The sequence below is a fragment of the Copidosoma floridanum genome, unplaced genomic scaffold, assembly GCF_036245765.1.
Source record: "Copidosoma floridanum isolate Cflo_tuat_1 unplaced genomic scaffold, Cflo_Japanese_pri ptg000006l, whole genome shotgun sequence".
In the NCBI taxonomy this organism is placed as follows: Eukaryota; Metazoa; Arthropoda; class Insecta; order Hymenoptera; family Encyrtidae; genus Copidosoma; species Copidosoma floridanum.
This window is the reverse complement of record NW_028321883.1, coordinates 4945002-4963211: the sequence shown is the minus strand read 5'-3', so window position 1 is coordinate 4963211 and position 18210 is coordinate 4945002. Positions and strand designations below refer to the sequence as shown.

General features: G+C 42.1%; 1 protein-coding gene across 1 annotated transcript; it reads right to left on the bottom strand.

The window, feature by feature from the left end:
- Positions 1 to 10126: 10126 nt before the first annotated feature.
- Positions 10127 to 11350, bottom strand: LOC106644661 (uncharacterized). Its single transcript, XM_089598557.1, has 3 exons — positions 11223 to 11350; positions 10442 to 11144; positions 10127 to 10399 (listed from the first exon to the last, which is right to left on the bottom strand). The coding sequence occupies exons 1-3, from the start codon at positions 11348 to 11350 to the stop codon at positions 10127 to 10129; spliced, it is 1104 nt and encodes a 367-aa protein (XP_089454683.1).
- Positions 11351 to 18210: the final 6860 nt, after the last annotated feature.

Sequence of the window (18210 nt, the reverse complement as noted above, 5' to 3'; positions counted from 1 at the left end):
CATCCCGCAAAAGCAATGAATAAACTCCAGTTTATCGTTTTAAATAACCTACATAATATTCAATACATTTTACTACAACTGGTAGATTTCATTGACAATCAATATTACACAATTTTATAAACCTGCAGTTGTATTGTGTGTACATTTTTACGGTTGACATAGCTTTAACCATCTCTTTTAGGAGCTAAGATTTTGATGTGGATACCATCCGCTGCTCCAACAACTCCTGGAAATTTATATTTTTTCTCGATAACCTGTGTGATTCTGTCAGCCTCTTCGATGGAAGGCCATTTGATAAAAACACTGCTAAGCTTGCAGATTGCTTTCACAACTCTTTTCACAGATCTCCATGCAGTTGCATGTCCCACTCCGAATTTTGAAATAACTGATCTAGTTTTCAAATTAAAAATTTTGATTATTTACATCATTTAAAGAAATGCTATAACAGTGAAACCTATAACAGTCTGGAGTTCCTAAGAACCATAACGTTATTAGCAACTGTTTTTCAGGTTCAATAGGCATGTTGCCTGCAACTCCTGCAGTCCCCTTCATGTCTGGTCTTATCAAAGCAAGTAAGTATTAAAATGTACTTCTTTTTAATCTATAAATTAACAGAATTATTGTTATTATAACAATACTCATTATATACTTTTTATCAGTAGCGATACATAATTATGTATTAACCGAAAATTTTCTTGGAATTCCTTTGCATTAAATCTGTAAACCACAGTTTCAATGAAATTCATCACTCTGGGCTTTACTCTTCTTTCATCATTTTCATCGTCACTGCTAAAAAACGATGAATTATCGTCTGAATCACTAGAACTGGAACTGCTGGAGTCAAACATAACAGCAAGTATTGGAGCTGTTATTTCCATTTTCCTTTTTGGCACTTGAAACTATTTTTTTTGGTCTGCGTGTTTGTTCACGTCTAGCACAATATGCTTTGTTTACAATCAGAAAATGTCACGAAAAAGAGCAAGTAGACCGACGTCGTCTGCTTTACTGCTGGCGGGATTGCGGATCACATCACCAGTAAATTGACAGTAGCGCCCCCAATCACGCAACGTTGTCACGTCTTACATATGTAACTGCTGGCGGCGATTGCGGATTACACCCTACGTTAGCTAATTGTCTTTTAACGTAACCACCTTAGCAAATTGTCTTTTTATGTAACTACAGAAAACAACCCTATCCAAATATCAATACATATCTATTTATTATTATTTTTTATTATTACATATATATATATATATATATATATATATATATATATATATATATATACATAGAAAAGTAAAGAGATACGTAACATAGTATGGATATTTCTTAAAAATCGTTCTTCTTCCTGAAAAATTTTCTTAATAGTTTCATTATATTTTTTATTGAGCAATATTTTTATGCAGTACTTCCGATTTATGTATAATATAATTAATGTTATTTTTATATAAAGTACATTTTCATGGTTTTACAAAAAGACTGATGATCTCTAAAGTTGTTATTATTTCACCATGACATAAAATTCTATAGTTACACGTACGTATATCATGTCCTACACACGGGCACACGATAACAACAAAAAAAAGATCAACGCACCTGTTCATTCGCCTCATGGGCGGTGTAGAAAAAGTAATTGAAAATATACCAAATTAAATTATTATTACAAGGAACCATCGACCATAATTGTTTTAATAAATCTAATATTAAAATACAGAAAATTTTAAATCCTTATGAGAAGGGGTTGGGAGGAGGGGGTAAGAAAGCATGAAAAGACAATAAGGGTGAGGCGAGCAGATGTAAGAACAAATTGATGGTCGACAAGAGAGGCTGGGGGAGTGTCATAAAAAATTTTATTGTTTAAATTTCACATTGAAATTGAAAACAATTTTTTTTTGTTTTGAAGGGGGTGAAAAGGGCCGAGGGAAGCTAAGACACACGTAAAAAAAGAATGAGAGGGATTGAGCAGGCGTAAGAACAAATTTATAGATCGTGAGGGGGGCTGCCGGGGGGATAGTCACAAATTCAAGTGGGTTAGTTTCGCATTGAAATACAAACAATTTTGGCTTTTTTTGAGGAGTGGCTAAGGGAGGGCTGAGGGGTGGCTGAGGGGCTGAAGAAAAAAGTGTTAGGGGGTCAAGAGATCATGAAACTATGACAACGAGAGTAGGGCTGAGGAAAGCGTGTGTGGACAGCCCTGCTGAAATCACTATATATATATGTGAGTCTTTGCATTCTTGTGCGTTTTGCGCACCAACTTTTCAATGCTATAGTGATTATCATAACTATTTTCTTTTTAGTCTTGAATTATGAATTATGAGATTCCATACTTTAAAAAGTAACTTATATTGCATAAAAATATTTTGTATTACAGCATTGGATATAAAGCGTTATATGTATTTAAAAAAATAAGGTGATTTTGCTTAGATATCTATTTGTTAATCCGCAAACTTGATCCATGTTGGATCTGATACACCAAGAATGGATGCAGAAAAGATCCTATACTGATGATTCTTTTCATTAAGGATATTGTAAGAAATAAAAACAGATGCTTCATTTGAAGATTAAATCAAACTACTCCAAAATATATCAAACACAATGAAGATACGCGGTCGAAAATTTTACTGTTCAGTAATTGGGTAATTTATTTTCACTGTAATCGATTAAAACAATAAGTTTTGGCTCTTTGGCGATCCAACATACTTTTCTCTTGTGATTCATGAATTAATCCTCATTAATAATAAGGCATTTATTTAATGTTTATTTAGAGCTTTTATCTTATGAATAAATAATTACACATCCACGAGATAACATAATCTCGCTACAGGTACTCCCGAATGTCTTGCACCAAAGATACTTTTACCCAATATATTCTGTCCGTCATCATACGCAACTATCTGAATGGAAACAACTTCAGTCATTCTGCATTATTATAATACAGCTTGGATCCATGTTATTTTTAGAAATCAGGGTATGGTCACATGAAGCACACATTTCGCAATGCATAACCACTGAAGCTCCTGAAAGTGAAAGAGAGGCAAAGTAAAATAGCACGGAAGAGACCTCTCTCACTCTTCTGGGCTTGAGTTGTTCCGTACTATAGATTGCATGCTCCATGTGATCGTGGCCTTAGTTTCATTGTTCGTAAAACTTTTTGATTTCCTTTTATTTTGTTTTCCTAAAAAAAATAATGGTTTATAAATTACACGTACCAAAAACATCGAAGCATTTAATCCAAAAAGTTACTTGGAAAATCATTACATACCTGATCTCAACTGAATTTTTCCATCATGCTTAACATGGAGGTATTTACCCTCAGGTAAGGCTACCTATGCCAGAGCTCAGTATAAAATTTGCCAGCATGAAAGCAGCCCAACTAGAAATAAAAGTGGGCTGCCAATCTAAATTGCATAGGCCAATTTAAGCAACCAAACTTAGGTGCAGGTGGGTTTGTAATGCCAAGCAGACCAGGCTACGTCCAAGTCAGTGCCGTATAACAAGCCCACTGGGGGCCAGATCAGCTGATAAACTGTGGCCAAGGTAGGCAGCGTGAAAGCCAAACTTGACCCCAGTCTTTGTACCAAAATATTTGTATTTCTTTTGATTATTATTTGTATTTCTTTTGATTATTATTTGTTCGTAAAAATAAATGGATTTTTTGAAATAGACGTTGAATTTAAAAAGTTTGTTGAAATTTATCATACTTTAGAACAATCAAATATGAAAATCTCAATTTTAATTATAGCATTGAAAATAATTCAAGTGATTTAAATTAAACACTTTTTTTATACTAATGGCAGTAGACATTATGACTTATTACAACAAAATATAGTAAAAATTCATGAAAAATAAAAGGAAATTATGAACAAAAATTATTATGATTTTAAAAATGAAAGTTGCAAGATAATACAAACATTACAATTTCTAATAAAAACAAAAATCTTGTAGTGTTACAAATAGTAGAATGAGATCTAAAAATAATAGTTTGGGAAAAAAAATGTGTCAACTAATAAGAGAGATACAAATGCTGAATACAAATCTTGTTCTGCAAAACTTTGGCACAGTGAAAGATAAAAATTTAATTGTTGTAAACGTGGAAGAATATTTTAACCTGCTTTAAGTCTGTATATAAATAAATTAAAGCAACTATTGTTAAGCAATGAAAATTTTGAATATTTTTTTTGATATGACAATAATCTTTTCTCTTTTGCATCATTTAGTACTAATGTCATGAGTGCAAACAAAGCTATTTATAATTTTAAAATTAAAGGTTCATTCAACAACTCTTTTCGTAATAATCAAGAAATATTAAGGATTGCATGTTACCACGGTCTAATATTTCATATAATACGTAGTGCATCAAATCGTTCAAAAAATTTTGAACACAATTATGTGGTTAACATTTTCATTCTACCTCTAACATACATTGGGCATACCCTATAGTAGAATTTCGTTACACGAATACAACTGTCATACCAATGTTGAATATTATACGCATCCATCCAAAGTGTACAGTATATTTTCAACTATAATTATATAAGAGGAGATTAAACATTTTGTAAAATAACAAAAACAGATATAAACGCTAATGAAAATATTATAGAAGTATGTGATAAAATATCAGAGTATGTAGATGGTCATTATCTAAGCTTCATGGAAGCATCATAGCGGTTGCAAGGATTTCCTCTTTGAGGACGAAATCATTTGCTATTTAACTTACCATAACATGTTGCAAATAAACAAAATATAGTATTTGAACAAAAGAATAATTTCAATGCTATAGAAAACTCACAGACAGCTTTGACGACTTAATTCAATTTAAATAAAAAAGATAGTTCTGCAAGAAAAATTCACTACTGAAATTTTTACTGGTTTAATTCAGTAATAAAAACTTATCTCAAATAAAAAAAAGTCCAAAATAATTTAACAATAGGTTGACTCAGCATAGCGTTCCCTAAAGACTCGGAGCATTTTTTTTTTTTAAATAGTTTTCAAACGCATTACCGGAGCACAATCCTTTGAAATTTTAAATGCAGTTGATAGAATACTTTATAGTACATTTAAAAATACTACTAGTACTTTAGGTTTACTGGAACACGATTCCCAGATTTGTAATATTATTAAAGAAGCATGTAATGTTATGCTGCCATGCAAATTAAAAAAATTTTTGCGTGGTTTTTAATATCTGAAGATATTTGTGGCAAAAATTTATGGGAAAACTTAAAACAACTTTTTAATAAATGTTTCAAAAAATATTTAAAAAAAAATGCTTTATTGCAGATTAATTTAATTTTCAAAAGAAAAGAAAAATTGTGCGAAGATTATAGACTACCAAAACTAACTTTATCAGTAATTTTCAAAGAAAATGAAGAAGATAAAACAGTTATATTTAAAAAAACAATTAAATGATTTTTCCATTAAGCTCAATAGTTATTAAAAATATTTTAAACAAAATAATTCGAAGTACAACAAAATTATGTTTTATTGTTGGTTTGGGAGGTTTTGCAAAAACATTTTTGTACAAAACATTAAGTCATTATTTTTTGTCAAGAAAAAAGTTATTTTTATGGTTTGTACTGGAATAGCTTCAACTTAATCATGAGATAAGAATATTATTAACAGTATTATTTGAGAACATGAGTCTAATAAAAAAAATTACGTAAAGTACACTGAGAAAGAAGTGGGAGCGGTGATGTACCAGCGGTGGTGAGGTTATGCTCTCATAGTTAAAGGGCGTATGTAGCGCCACTTACGGCACAACAGGTATCCCGCACTCGAAGGATCGCTTTTGTATCCTGCATGAGTGGGAGCTGTGGCGTCCCACTGGGTGGACAAAATCGCACCGTCAGTGAAATAGCCACATAAGAGACAGTTGCAGTCTCGCCAAGTGAGATTGTGTATGCACCGCAAGGGGGGCTCTGTCTCTCGCTGTGGGACAGCAGCTGCCCCACTCGAGCGGAGATAAGTAGTCCTACTGTTTGGTAAAGCAGAGCTCCTTCGAAAGAGTTCTGCTCTCCCACTTCGTTCTCAGTGTAGATGTAGCTCTTTGGAATAAAGCCACAACAATCCCTAAGAAAGCTTTGGAAATTGTGGACAAAACATTAAAATAAGACTTAAGTTATAATGATTTGCCGTTTATTGGTAAATTATTTCCATCACGAAGTGATTTCATGCAACTACTTCTAGTAGTCAAGCATAGATGTTAAATCATAATTATTAACGATACTACAAAATACTTATTCTTGTGAAAAACTTTAAAATTGAAAAATAAAATGCGTTGCATGAATAAAGAATTAGCTTTGTTGTCCATAAAGATAAAAAATGGAACATTTAATATTCCTGAGAAACAGAAATTAATAATATTTATAAAAAATTAATGAAGATCAAGATGGTCTAAATGGTGATCTTTACAAGGTTATTTTAACAACTTACAATGAATTATCTTATATTTTATGCAACGAAATTCTAAATTAAATGAAGGGAATCGATCATACGTATTACAGTATAGATTATGCAAAGTATAATGAAAGTGATCGCACAGACGATTATATAGATGTAAATTTTCCAGTCAAAACTTTCAATATTATATATAAAGGCTTATTACCATATATTTTAAATTTGAAAGTAGATGCAATTGTTATGTTCATAAGAAACTTAAATATATGTTATGGTTCATGTGATGGAACTAGACTTATCTTAGTTGTTTAAATAAAATATTAAAGCAAAAATAGTAACTGAAAAAAAATCAGACTATAAGATTCTTATACTAAGAATTACATTGAATATGGGTGATAACTAATCCTTACCATTTATATTATACAGAAAACAAATAATTTGGTACGATCTTTTTATACAAAAATAAATAAATCACAGTGCCAAAGTTTTGATAAAATTGGATTTTACCGTAAAAGACCCTTATTTTTTCATGCGGTCAACACTATATTGCTTTCAAGATAAATAATAATATGTGTGTACAAAATAATTCTAAAAGTAATCAACCATTCAAAAAATTGTAGGGTTAAAAATTTTTTACGTTTAAAAATGGAAAAAACAATTTTTTTTCAATAAATAGTCGTATACAACTGTTATACTAATGAAACTGCTTTCTACACACAGCCAAATAAAATACATCCTTTTTTTTCACATTACTTACTTTAGAGTACTTTTTATACCAAGTGTGTCTATTACAAATCTTACTTTTGTATAAAATATGTCATTATTTAAAAAAAAAAAAGATATTATTAATAACAATGTAAATTTTTAAAATTACAACAAATGTATCAGGTTGTTATAGTAATCACTTAAACGACAATTTTACTGTATATTGTTTGGTATTTTTATCATGCAGTCATGGATTTTTATTTATAATTTAATTTAATAACTACCATGTGGGGCATCGTTAAGGGACTGGAAGGAGGAGGGAGCGGAGGGAAGGCTACTTAAAATATGAGGTGAGCGAAGGGGGATCGTTATTTTTACAGAATATTTTTTGTTTGGTTTACCAAACAAAGAAGTTTTGAGTTTTTTCCATTATTTTGAGGCGGGCTTAAGAAAAAATTCAAAGATGTGTGGATGGTCAAGAGAAGTTAGCAGGGGTTGGGGACTAAAATTGGTCTTAGAACTATATAAGGTAAGATACATATATATTTTTACTTTATCATTTGAACTTAAATTATACTTTAATTTTTAAATATGATTTAGTTATTCAAATAGTAATGAGGATTAAAAAATTGAAACATTCTTATATATTGGTTAATATGAGTTTAAAGTTATGAAAACATAGATAAATAACTGTATACTACAAGTTTAGATCATAATGCTAGCTGTCAATAAACTTCTTATTAATTATCAACATTTTACGTCATTAAGTTTACATTCCTGACAACCTTTTTAATTCCAAGAGCAACTTACACTATTATTAATTTATGTTTTTGTGAATTTATCTGTGATAAAAAAAGAGATAGCTACATGATAACAATAATAATTATTTTTATGTTGATGATACGAACAATAATAATAGGAGTGATGATCATTGTAATAATGATGATAATAATAATAATAATAATAATAATAATAGTAAAAATAATAGTAAAAATAGTACTAGTAACAGTAATAATTTTAATTACAATGATAATAATCATTCGACTGAGGCCGTCGACCTACGGGCCGCATCCCACGGATGGTGGATGGAGGTAAGATTTCCACGAGTGTATGGTTCTAAGGCACTGTGGTGGTTGAGGCTTGTGTCTGCGGGTAGTTGCAACGGAATAAAATAATTCCTATAGACCAATGGCCGAGAAGAAAACCTCGTTAAAAAGTCTACTGTAGCTTCTCAAATGAAACCAAAAATGGGTGACACTAATTAGAATGGAGTATCCCAGACTGTTATCTTTTAGAAGAAATCTATCACCAGTTTCGATCTGGTAAAAGCCTGGGTGACTGGTGTTAGCCTTATGGATTTTTGAGAAGGCCACAAAGGCGTACAGCAAGAAAGTGATATGCTTTTTTACACTGGAAGCAATACTTAAGTGGAAGCTGGCTAATTGATCAGAGCAACGGATTCCAGTACGTTGACCTTAATAGCTAGAATGAACATGAGCTGGTACTGGCTGAATCAATGGTAGTCGCTTACCTCAGGAAAATCCTGAGTAAAATAGAAAAAAGGGGGAAAAAAGCACTAGATTAGGTGACAGAGATCCTACAAAGTATTAAAAAAGCAGTAGACAAATAGCCTAATGCTAGTAAGGACGTCAAGGAAGGCAAAGTCCTTCTCGAAAGTATCTGTGGACTTTTGAAAGTTCTTAAGGGTCACCGTCAGAAGACTCTGTAGAAGATGTTAGCCGTAAAGACATCTTTTCCAGCCTGTGTTATCAGGCAGCCTCCCGAAAAAAGAGGTAGAGACGATAGGGCTACCGAAGACTGTAGCGAAACAAAAACAATCAAGTCCCGCGCAAGCAACACGACGGGTATCGTTCGTGCTATTACCATAGCGGCTGCGGAGGAGACCGTGCGGTAGGCACACGCGATTCTTAAGGATCCGATGCGCTGCACCAAAGTTAGGTGCTCTCGGAGATCCTTCCTCGCAAGTGCGTCCGCCCACACCTCCGCACCGTACAGCAGGATCGAGTTGGAGACCGACGCAAGGAGCCGTCTTTTGGCTTCCCGCGGGCCCCCAACGTTCGGCATTAACCGTGAAAGTGCCCCAGAGACCCCAGCGGCTTTATCGGCTGCTCTTCTGATGTGCTCCCCGAAGGTGAGTCGTGAATCGATCTACACTCCGAGGTAGCGCACCACCGGGCTCGCGCAGATTACCTCACCCGCAACGCTCAGGTGAAAATCACCCCCGAACCACCTCTGCCTGGTGAGGACGACCATCTCCGTTTTTCCTACAGCCAGCTCAAAACCGTGATCTCGGAGCCACTCCGACACCATCGCGACCGCCCACCGTATTTTGTGCTCGGCCTCCTCTCGTGATCTTGCTGTGACGTGCAATGCTATGTCGTCAGCAAAGCCCGTCAGCTTGACCCCCGGAGGCATTTCAAGGCGCAAAAGTTCGTCGTAAACCAGGTTCCAGAGATCGGGGCCAAGGGCAGATCCCTGAGCGACTCCCGACGTCAGACGCCTCTCTTTTGGTCCATCCTTCGTGTCGTACCGGAGTACTCGATCCTGGAGGTAACTGTCCAGGATCTTTCTCAGGTAGTCCGGTACATTCTGGCGCTTCAGGGCCCTCATTATGTCGGACCATTTCGCTGAGTTAAAGGCATTCTTCACGTCAAGAGTCGCCAGGACACAGACGCTCCTCGTCTTATGAGGAGGGTTTCCATGCCTCCTCGACCGACCCGAGGACCTCGGCCACAGCCATAACCGTCGATCGCCCCTTACGGAACCCATACTGATTTTCTGAGAGGTTGACTTCTCCTCTCAGGCGAGTTCTGATCAGCCTCTCTAGCATTTTTCCAGCATTGTTTAACATACCTAAGGGTCAGAATGACGACGGGACCAGGGGGGGTGGTTTGACCTTGTCCAGAAGAACGAGCCTTTGGATCTTCCAACGCCTGCTGAACAGTCCAACGCGCAGGCACGCATTGAACATGTCCAACAAAACGTGTGGTTTTTCCGCAGCTATTGTTTAGAGGACTTCGGACGGCACCCCGTCCGGGCCAGGGGCCTTTCGCCCCGGCGTCTCCGATGCCACCGACCTCAATTCCTCGAGAGTGAAGAGAGGTACCTGTCCTACACTTATGTCCTCCCCCCTCCTAGCGGGATGCTCCGGAAAGAGGCAGGAGACCACTCTCTCCAAGAAGGAAGGTTCCATCGGCGGCGCCGGGTCCGAACCGCGAAGTCTTTTTAACGCGATCTGGTAGCCCAGGCCCCACGTGTCCTTTTCAACCTCGGCGATGAGCTCGCGCCAGCATCAGTTCTTGCTCACCTTGATCGCCCTCACCAGCGCTCTTTTTGCTTCCTTGTATGCAGCAGCAGCTGACCCGGTGCCTTCGCGAGTCCTGTGTCGCTGTGCAAGACGCCGTAGATGCTGCGCCTCTCTGCGCAAGTCAGCAATGTCCTCGGTCCACCAGTAGCACGAACGTCGACCCCTCCTGGCAGACCTTTTGGGCATACACGTGTCGCACCATTCCTTGACCCGTCTCGTAGTGCCACTCACGAGTGCCTCAGCCTCCGCTTGATTATTGATCTTATTCAAATCGGCTGGAGGCGGCGCGCCAACCATGGCTTCCAGTAGCAGATCTCGGTTGAGTTTTGCAACGTTCCACCCGTTAACGCGCCTTCGGCTTACATCTCGTGAAGCTGCACCACGAACCTCGTGTATCACGAAGCTGACGTACTGGTGATAACTGGCCGTGTAGTCCTCCAGGACTTGCCAGTCGGAGACCCGTGCCGCCATTTCTGACGACACCAGCGTGAGATCGATGATCGTTCCCCGGTTACCAGGTCGCCTGAACGTTGCTGAACCACCAGAGTTCATGACGATGAGATCCAGCCTTGCAGCCATCTCTAACACCGCCCGTCCTCTGGGGTCGGTTCTCGGCTCCCCCCAAGCGATGGCCTTGGAGTTGAAGTCACCGGCCAGGATAACATCACCACTCTCCCTGCACACTCGAACAGCATCCTCGAGTTCGGCAAGCCGATCTCTGAAGACACCAATCGAAATGTTAGGGGATATGTAGCAACTCACATAGAAAGCACTCCCACACCTGATCCACACAAACCCGTCTCCGCCTCTGGTATCGGATACGGAGAATTTGTCGCTGAAAATCAGGATGGCTGCGCATTTTATCCTGTCGCAGTACCAGCCCCGGCCCGGTAGCGTGCGGGATGGCTCGTTTATAAAGAGCATATCCACACCCCGGGCACGGGAAATCTGGCACAGCAGATCATGCGCGAGCACGGTCCTATCAAGGTTCACCTGCAGGATCAGCGCCATTTCTTCGGCGCCACTCCCACAGCTGCCCGTAGGGCTCCACACCTGGCAGACCCAGCGACATGTCTGGTATCCGGCCTCGGGTTCACGTTCTCGCACAGGTAGCAGCTCGCTTCTTTTTGCGAGCAGCTCCTTGCCACGTGACCCTGTTTGCCACACCTGAAGCATGCCCCGACTCTGTCGGGCCCGCCACACTGGCTAGAGATGTGGCCGAACCCAAGGCACCTGTAGCAGCGCTCAGCTCTAGTCCTGGGCCGAATCCTGCAGTTGACCCAGCCAAGCCGCAGGTGGTCTATTTTGTCGAGGACCACCGCCGCAGACGCAGGAGCCTCAACATAGGCGACCCTGTTGCCTCTGGCCGTTCTCGACGAGAGCCGCACCACCATCTCTGGTGCAGCAGCCCCGTCGAAACGACCTTTTACCGCTACCTTAATCTCCTCTTCGGTTACCGTCAGGTCGACGTCCCCGATCTCCCAGGTCGAGCGCGGGGCTAGTGTCCTTACACCACCCGCGTCCGCCACGGCCCTTTTAATTGCCTCGGCGAACGCATCGCGGTGCTCGGACACGGTATTCTTCAGTTCGACGAGGACACCTCCTGTCCTCGTCTCCCTGACAGCTCCCACGCTCGCCCCGGTCCCGGCAACGTCAACCTTCTTCATCATTGCCAGGACCTCGGCATACTTCTTGCCTTGGGCTGGCACAACCAATATCGCCTCAGGCCTGACCCTGGGACGTCTCTCCTTCGCGACCTTGGGGGTTTTCTCCGTACCTTCTTGGGGCTTGTTCCCCTTAGCCTCTTTTTTTTCCTTTTTCCCCTTTTTTTGGACCTTCGTCCATTCAGTTTCCTCGGCCGGAACCTCTGCTGGAACACTGTCTGGTTTCAGCCGAGATCCGGCCCCTTTTGCTTTTTTCGCGGCCTTACTTGGCGTAAGCTGAGGGCTCGGAGTTTCTCCCCCTCGCCCTCGCTTCCTTTTTCCTGCATTTTTGGCCTTTGCCTGGCTGTTACTTAAAGCCAGTCCTTCTTTTTCTCTTACCCGCTCCCTAAGGCGCCTCAGGACACCCATGGCAGTCACCGCCGCAACGACGTTGGTCTTTATGGTGCCTGCCGTGTTGGGGTGCCTCACCATGAGTGCCCCAAGCTCGTCCAAGGCCTTGGACGCAGCATCGTCCAACTCACCTCCCTGGTCGGGCTTCTCCACGGGATCCTTGTTAAAAGGGTATACCCTCTCATCAGTTGCTCCTTCCCATCCTCCTTTGGTTGTTGAAGTCAGCGCCATATCTAAAACACACAGAATTCATCCCAAGGTCCCCACCGACCCATCTGGATCCCTCACCGGTGGAGGCCGCCGGCCGCCCCCAACACATGTCTGAAGGGCGGTCTCGGTCTGGGTGGGTAACCCCGAGGTATAGCACGCCCTGCCGCCCTAGCCCACCTCCACTCCCTCGAGCATCACGCCCCAACCAGAAGCGATCCACTCTCTGGAGAGTTTCCGGCAGACATCACGCGGCAGAACGCACTCACCACACTGAGGGAGCCACGAAGAGGAGCAAGCCAGAAACGCCGCGACAGCAGCCCCCCGAGCCCGGCGAGAAACCGCCAAGCCGGAAAGGAACAGGAGCTAAGCAGAAGACTGCCACGCCCCCACACCCACCCAGCCCAACAGGCCCCCCGCCAAGCCCGCAAGGCCACAGCCGAAGCGCGACCAGCCCGCCCCGGGCCGCGACTTTCCCAGTGTTAGCCGATTGACCGGACCTGGTTAAGAATCCGGCCTCCCGTCTTGCAGTCAGTAGGAGCCAAAGACAGCTTGGGTCACTTCGACACGCAGCCTAGGTATCGCCTTACTGCCCAGGATCTCCCTTTGGCCGCTCACGGGTCGCACCGCACGGCAAACACGGCGAGCCTTCTACCCTCGGCTAGGGACTATTTTTTAGGAGTTCCCAGAAATAGCAAACTAGGTGATAAGGTATTGTGAGAGTGTAGGGTGTGGTTCTCCTGCTTCATGCCAGCTCCGGCCCACGATTCAAGGCGAATGCAACCACCACATCGTTAACACCGGCCGAGCGAAAGAGTACCAGCTGGTATGCACTAATAGTGCCCTCCATATAGTCCGTCAATGGCCAGATTCCTTAGTTAAAAAGATCGCCACATCTTTTTTGTTTTCGAACGTCCGACTTTATCAGCGGTAGAGATACCCGGGCCTCCCCAGTCACCGCATCGAGTCTCACCACCCACTCCCGCCCGACACAGTGCCACGGGCGGCAGCAAGCCTCCGCACGCAAACCAAAGCGTCAATGCTGCAAGAGTATGTCAGTGTCGATGAATGTTAGTGTTTGAAGGATTTTGTGAGAGGATGGAGGAGTTAAGATGTGTGTAAGAGAGGAGGTATGCCGTTAGTTTAAAGCCCCCTCACCCGACCAAGGCTGCAAGCAGCACGGTCTTCGACAAGGTAACGCATACCATGGAGGGGGAGTAGTAGTAGTAGTAGTTTTTTTTTTTTTTTTTTTTTTTTTGTGGAGGGAGGGGAAATGCATTGAGGCACACCGCAGGGACAGCGGTAGTGTGGGACTCGGTGGATTTTTTTTATTAGACCACCCATACCCACTAAAACCCCCCCCCCATGCCGCGTGGCTTTTGATCCACCCCGGAACCGCGTTAGCATTACTTCAGGGTGGAGCCACCAGGGAGACCATCGCGTCTCACAGCTTTAACGAGCTAACTCGCCACCATTTGCTAGAGGTGCTGATGCTCTCGAGTCCTGAAAAGGACTCGGGGTCCCTGAGGACCAGCACCTTGTCTAGCGCTTCATAGCAGGCCGCCCACTCAGCCAGCACCACTACAAGCTTAATGCTTTCCCTTGCTGATAGGTAAAAAGTACCGAGCGCAGCGTGGGTCCACAAAGCCTGTCTTTCAACTCAAGGCCTCTTTGCCTTATTTAATTCCTGCTTGGGCCTTATCCCTGGCCTCTTTCAGGGCTCTCCTGAATAAAGGGCAGCTTCCGCTGCCTGCTTCGTGCTTGTTGTCCGTTGTTGGGCAAAGGAAGCACCGTGCTGGGCCTGTACACTCTTTCTTCCGGTGGTTTGAGCTTCCACACCGAAAGCACAGCTTGGATCTGTTTTCGTTCTCACAGTTGCCCGAGACGTGTCCATATCCCAGGCATTTGTAACATCTTATTACTTCAATTCTTCTTTGTATTCGGCAGCTTACGAAGCCAACTCGTAACCTGCCTTCCTCTTCTACTTGTCTGGCAGTTGTTTCGTCCACCTTGATTAAAGCCAGCCTCTGTCCTCTGGCATTTGGCTTTAAGAGAGTAACTTCTGGCTCCTGGCTCTTAAGTCCAAAAGTCTTAGCGAAAGCCTTTTTGACCTCGTCTTCCTCAACAATGGCATCCAGGTCTCAGACCTCTAAAGTCACTTTTCTGCTGCTTATTTTGACAGTACCTTGTCCGGCTACCGACTTTTCAATTTGCTGTGAGAATGCAGTAGCATTCTCTACACCTTTGGCCTTAATAAGTATGTCTCCTTTTTTTGTAGTGACAACACTTTGGATTGACACGTCAGTCTTATCGGGGTCGAAATTCGCCTTCATCGTCTTCAGCACCGTTGCAAAGGTTTGTCCTCCAGCCATCTTCACTACTACTGTTGTTGTGGCGTCTACTTTTTTCTTCTGGCTTGTTTTGTCATTCAGGGGAATTTCTTCTTGTTTGCCACTAACTGTTTTCTTTTTTTTTAAAGACATAATATGCTGGCGTTTCTCAGGGCTGTCCGATGGGCTCCTTTTTTTTTTTACTACGTTCTATTTGTTTAAGGGACGTGTTCAAGGTCTTCTTCTGAACATGCCGTCGAAAATTATCTCGCCTTTGTTCCCTCCACTGCAGGGATTCAAATGACGACTTCCAAGCGTTGACGTACGTTTCTTCTTCGTAAAGAAAGCCTTTTCTTAGCACCTCTGCCTCTTGAAAGTGTTCTAGCGCGGCTTTTAGCCCATTCTTAACAGCGTTCGCTGTGTTGCCGTACTTATCGTTGATTAATTGTAGCGTCTCTGTTATATCTTTCGTTGCTGATTGGACTTTATCAGCCAATTGCTGTCGCTTAACTCTAAGCTTAGCACCATCTTCTTCAAAAGAGGCAAGCTCCTCCCTTGTCTGGTTGCTGAATACTGACACGTTGCTGTCCTCGGTGTCGTTAGTGCCTATACTCGACAGGCTTCCTCTTCGTCCTTTGTCCGTTAAAAAAGGCCATGGAACATTTAGCAGTCCCTGTTGGCCATGAGACACGTCTTTGTGGCCCCCCCAGAATCCGTGGGGCCTGCGTCAGTCACCCGGGCTTTCACCGGATCGGAACTGACGGCGGATTCCCTCAGAGAGGTTACCGCCTGGGGTACCTGTTTTACATCGACGTTTTTCATTTTGGCATCTTTTTAGTGTCGTACTGACCCGCGAAGGCCAGCACTACCCTTTTTTCTAGAAATAAGTATTTGGAAAGGGTTAAAACCAGAGCAGCAGCCCTCTCTGTCACCAGAGAAGACCGCTACTTGCTCGGACCGGCCGGGAGTCGCCACTCTCCCTCAGACCCACCCGCGGAGACTTCCCTGGCGTTGAGTAACAAGTGTGAGAAGGGTGTTCGTGTGTAATGTATGTATTTGTTGGTACACAACGGTCATCCCAGCGAGACGAGCGGCAGGTGTACAGTCCCGAGACCGCGCAGAGAACCCAACAAAACGGGCTGGCGTAAGGCACTTAGGTGCCGCCATATAGCCTCCTCAGTGGTAGTAAGCCTAGATTAGTCGGCCCACCACGTCTTTTTTGTTCATGAGGCGTACAGCCATATCAGATGTGGTTACACAGACTTACCCGGGCCTCATCATCCGGCTTCACCCGTCGCCGGGCCCCCAACGCAAGCCCGGAAAAGGACCCGCCACACGCAACTCGGAACAATCCGTAAGTGTCCCTGTGTTTGTTTAGTAAGAGTGTGTGATGCATGTATCTGAGAAGAATGTTTTAACCGCCGCTTACTTCTATACACGACGGGTGCTAGTTTTTGTTGGCCCGCATCAAGCAATGGAGTGCCACCCGCGGAAGCAGCAAAAAGCGAAGAACAAGAAGCATAAGCAGAGCCGGCCCATGCATCCACACCGATGGAGGCATGGGGCACTAGTCCCCCGTCCACATCGCCGCAGATACACACGCCAACGCCACACACGCCCCCCGATCCACGCCCCCGACAGCCACCACAGAGAGCCACCCCAGCTGCCCATCGTCACCTCTTATTTTAAGAGGATGCCCCTATCCGCCACCCGGGGAAGCGCCCGGTATGGAGAAACTAGCGAAAACCCCACCCGGGAGTAGTAGTAGTAGTAGTAGTAGTAGTAGTAGTAGTAGTAGTAGTAGTAGTAGTAGTAGTAGTAGTAGTAGTAGTAGTAGTAGTAGTAGTAGTAGTAGTAGTAGTAGTAGTAGTAGTAGTAGTAGTAGTAGCAGTGACAGTAGCGAGGATGATGGTAAATATTATTAGATGCATCTTTTTCTTCAGTTATTTTCAAATATTCAAAATTTTTTTTAAGAACTACCGTTACAGAATGGCGAAGGAGATCGTCCGCGTTTTATCATCGAAAACATAACAACTAGACGATATCGTCGTTTTAATTACAAAGGACGAGAAATTCAAGGTAGATTGGCGAGACCACCCCCAAATGTTAATTTATACGCATGGCTTGAGGATTGTATGAATGATTTACATAATCATTTAGTCGAAAAAAGCAATCCTGAAGACTTTATACGTGTTACTATAAATTCTCAAATGTTTCATCACGGTCCGTTGTGGATATCTTTTAGGCCTACTCGAAATTTTATTGTTGAAGATTTATGGGATGTTTTGTTTAATGCCGTTCAGAGTTCGAGTGACTTTGAAATCGATGACAGTTTTTCAATTAATTGTGCCATTATAAGTGGCATCAGTGAAAGAGGACGTGTAGCCTTGACTGAGAACAACGTACGGAAAAAAATCAATATTAACCATCAATAACAATGATAATCTTTGTTTGCCACGAGCTCTAGCAGCAGCTTATGCTTACGTCGTCCGGGGAAAAATACGGACAGGTAGGCTACATAATTATTGGAACCTTATAAGACGCGATTTACGGGCTCACTCAAAAGAGAGCTGCCGAAGAGTTTTTGCGATTAACAAAAATTTGTGTGCCTGATACAGGGTTTGGCCTCGCAGAAGTTCACGAGTTCCAAAATTTTTTTTTCTACTCACAAGACAGCAATTGTCGTTTATTTGTTTCAAAATTTTGGGCGTGGTCATCGGCCCCTGTACGATGGTACTCGTTTAGTTTTAGAGACTCAAGGACAAATCGTTTATACGTTACGATTAATAAACTATGAAAACGCTGCGCATTACGAGCCTATTCTGAATTTGATCGGCGCAAGCGGTAGTTGTGGTTACTGTATACCGTGCAATAAGAGTTACTGGTGTATCGAGGATCACAGATGCTCCAACAAATGCTACAAGTGTATGAAATCTCCTCTTTGCGATGTGACGGGTCCATCAAAAAAGTGTGATTCGTGCCACAGATTATTTTTTAACTTCACGTGTTTTGAAAATCATTTAAAAAAGGGTTCGTATGATAAATCTTTTACCGTTTGCGAAAAAATCAAAATTTGCCCGTTATGTTGCAAAACTGTGCGAATATCAAACAAGAAACATCAACATCAATGCGGTATTTCTTTTTGTTGCAATTGTAAACAGTATTTACCCGTAAATCATCAATGTTACATTCA

Coding starts and splice junctions, on each gene's coding strand:
- LOC106644661 (XM_089598557.1), bottom strand. CDS start 11,350: ATGCTCTTTATAAACGAGCCATCCCGCACGCTACCGGGCCGGGGCTGG. Junction 11,145..11,222: donor GATACCAGAGGCGGAGACGG/GTTTGTGTGGAT, acceptor TGGTGTCTTCAG/AGATCGGCTTGCCGAACTCG. Junction 10,400..10,441: donor AGGAAGCAAAAAGAGCGCTG/GTGAGGGCGATC, acceptor TGCTGGCGCGAG/CTCATCGCCGAGGTTGAAAA.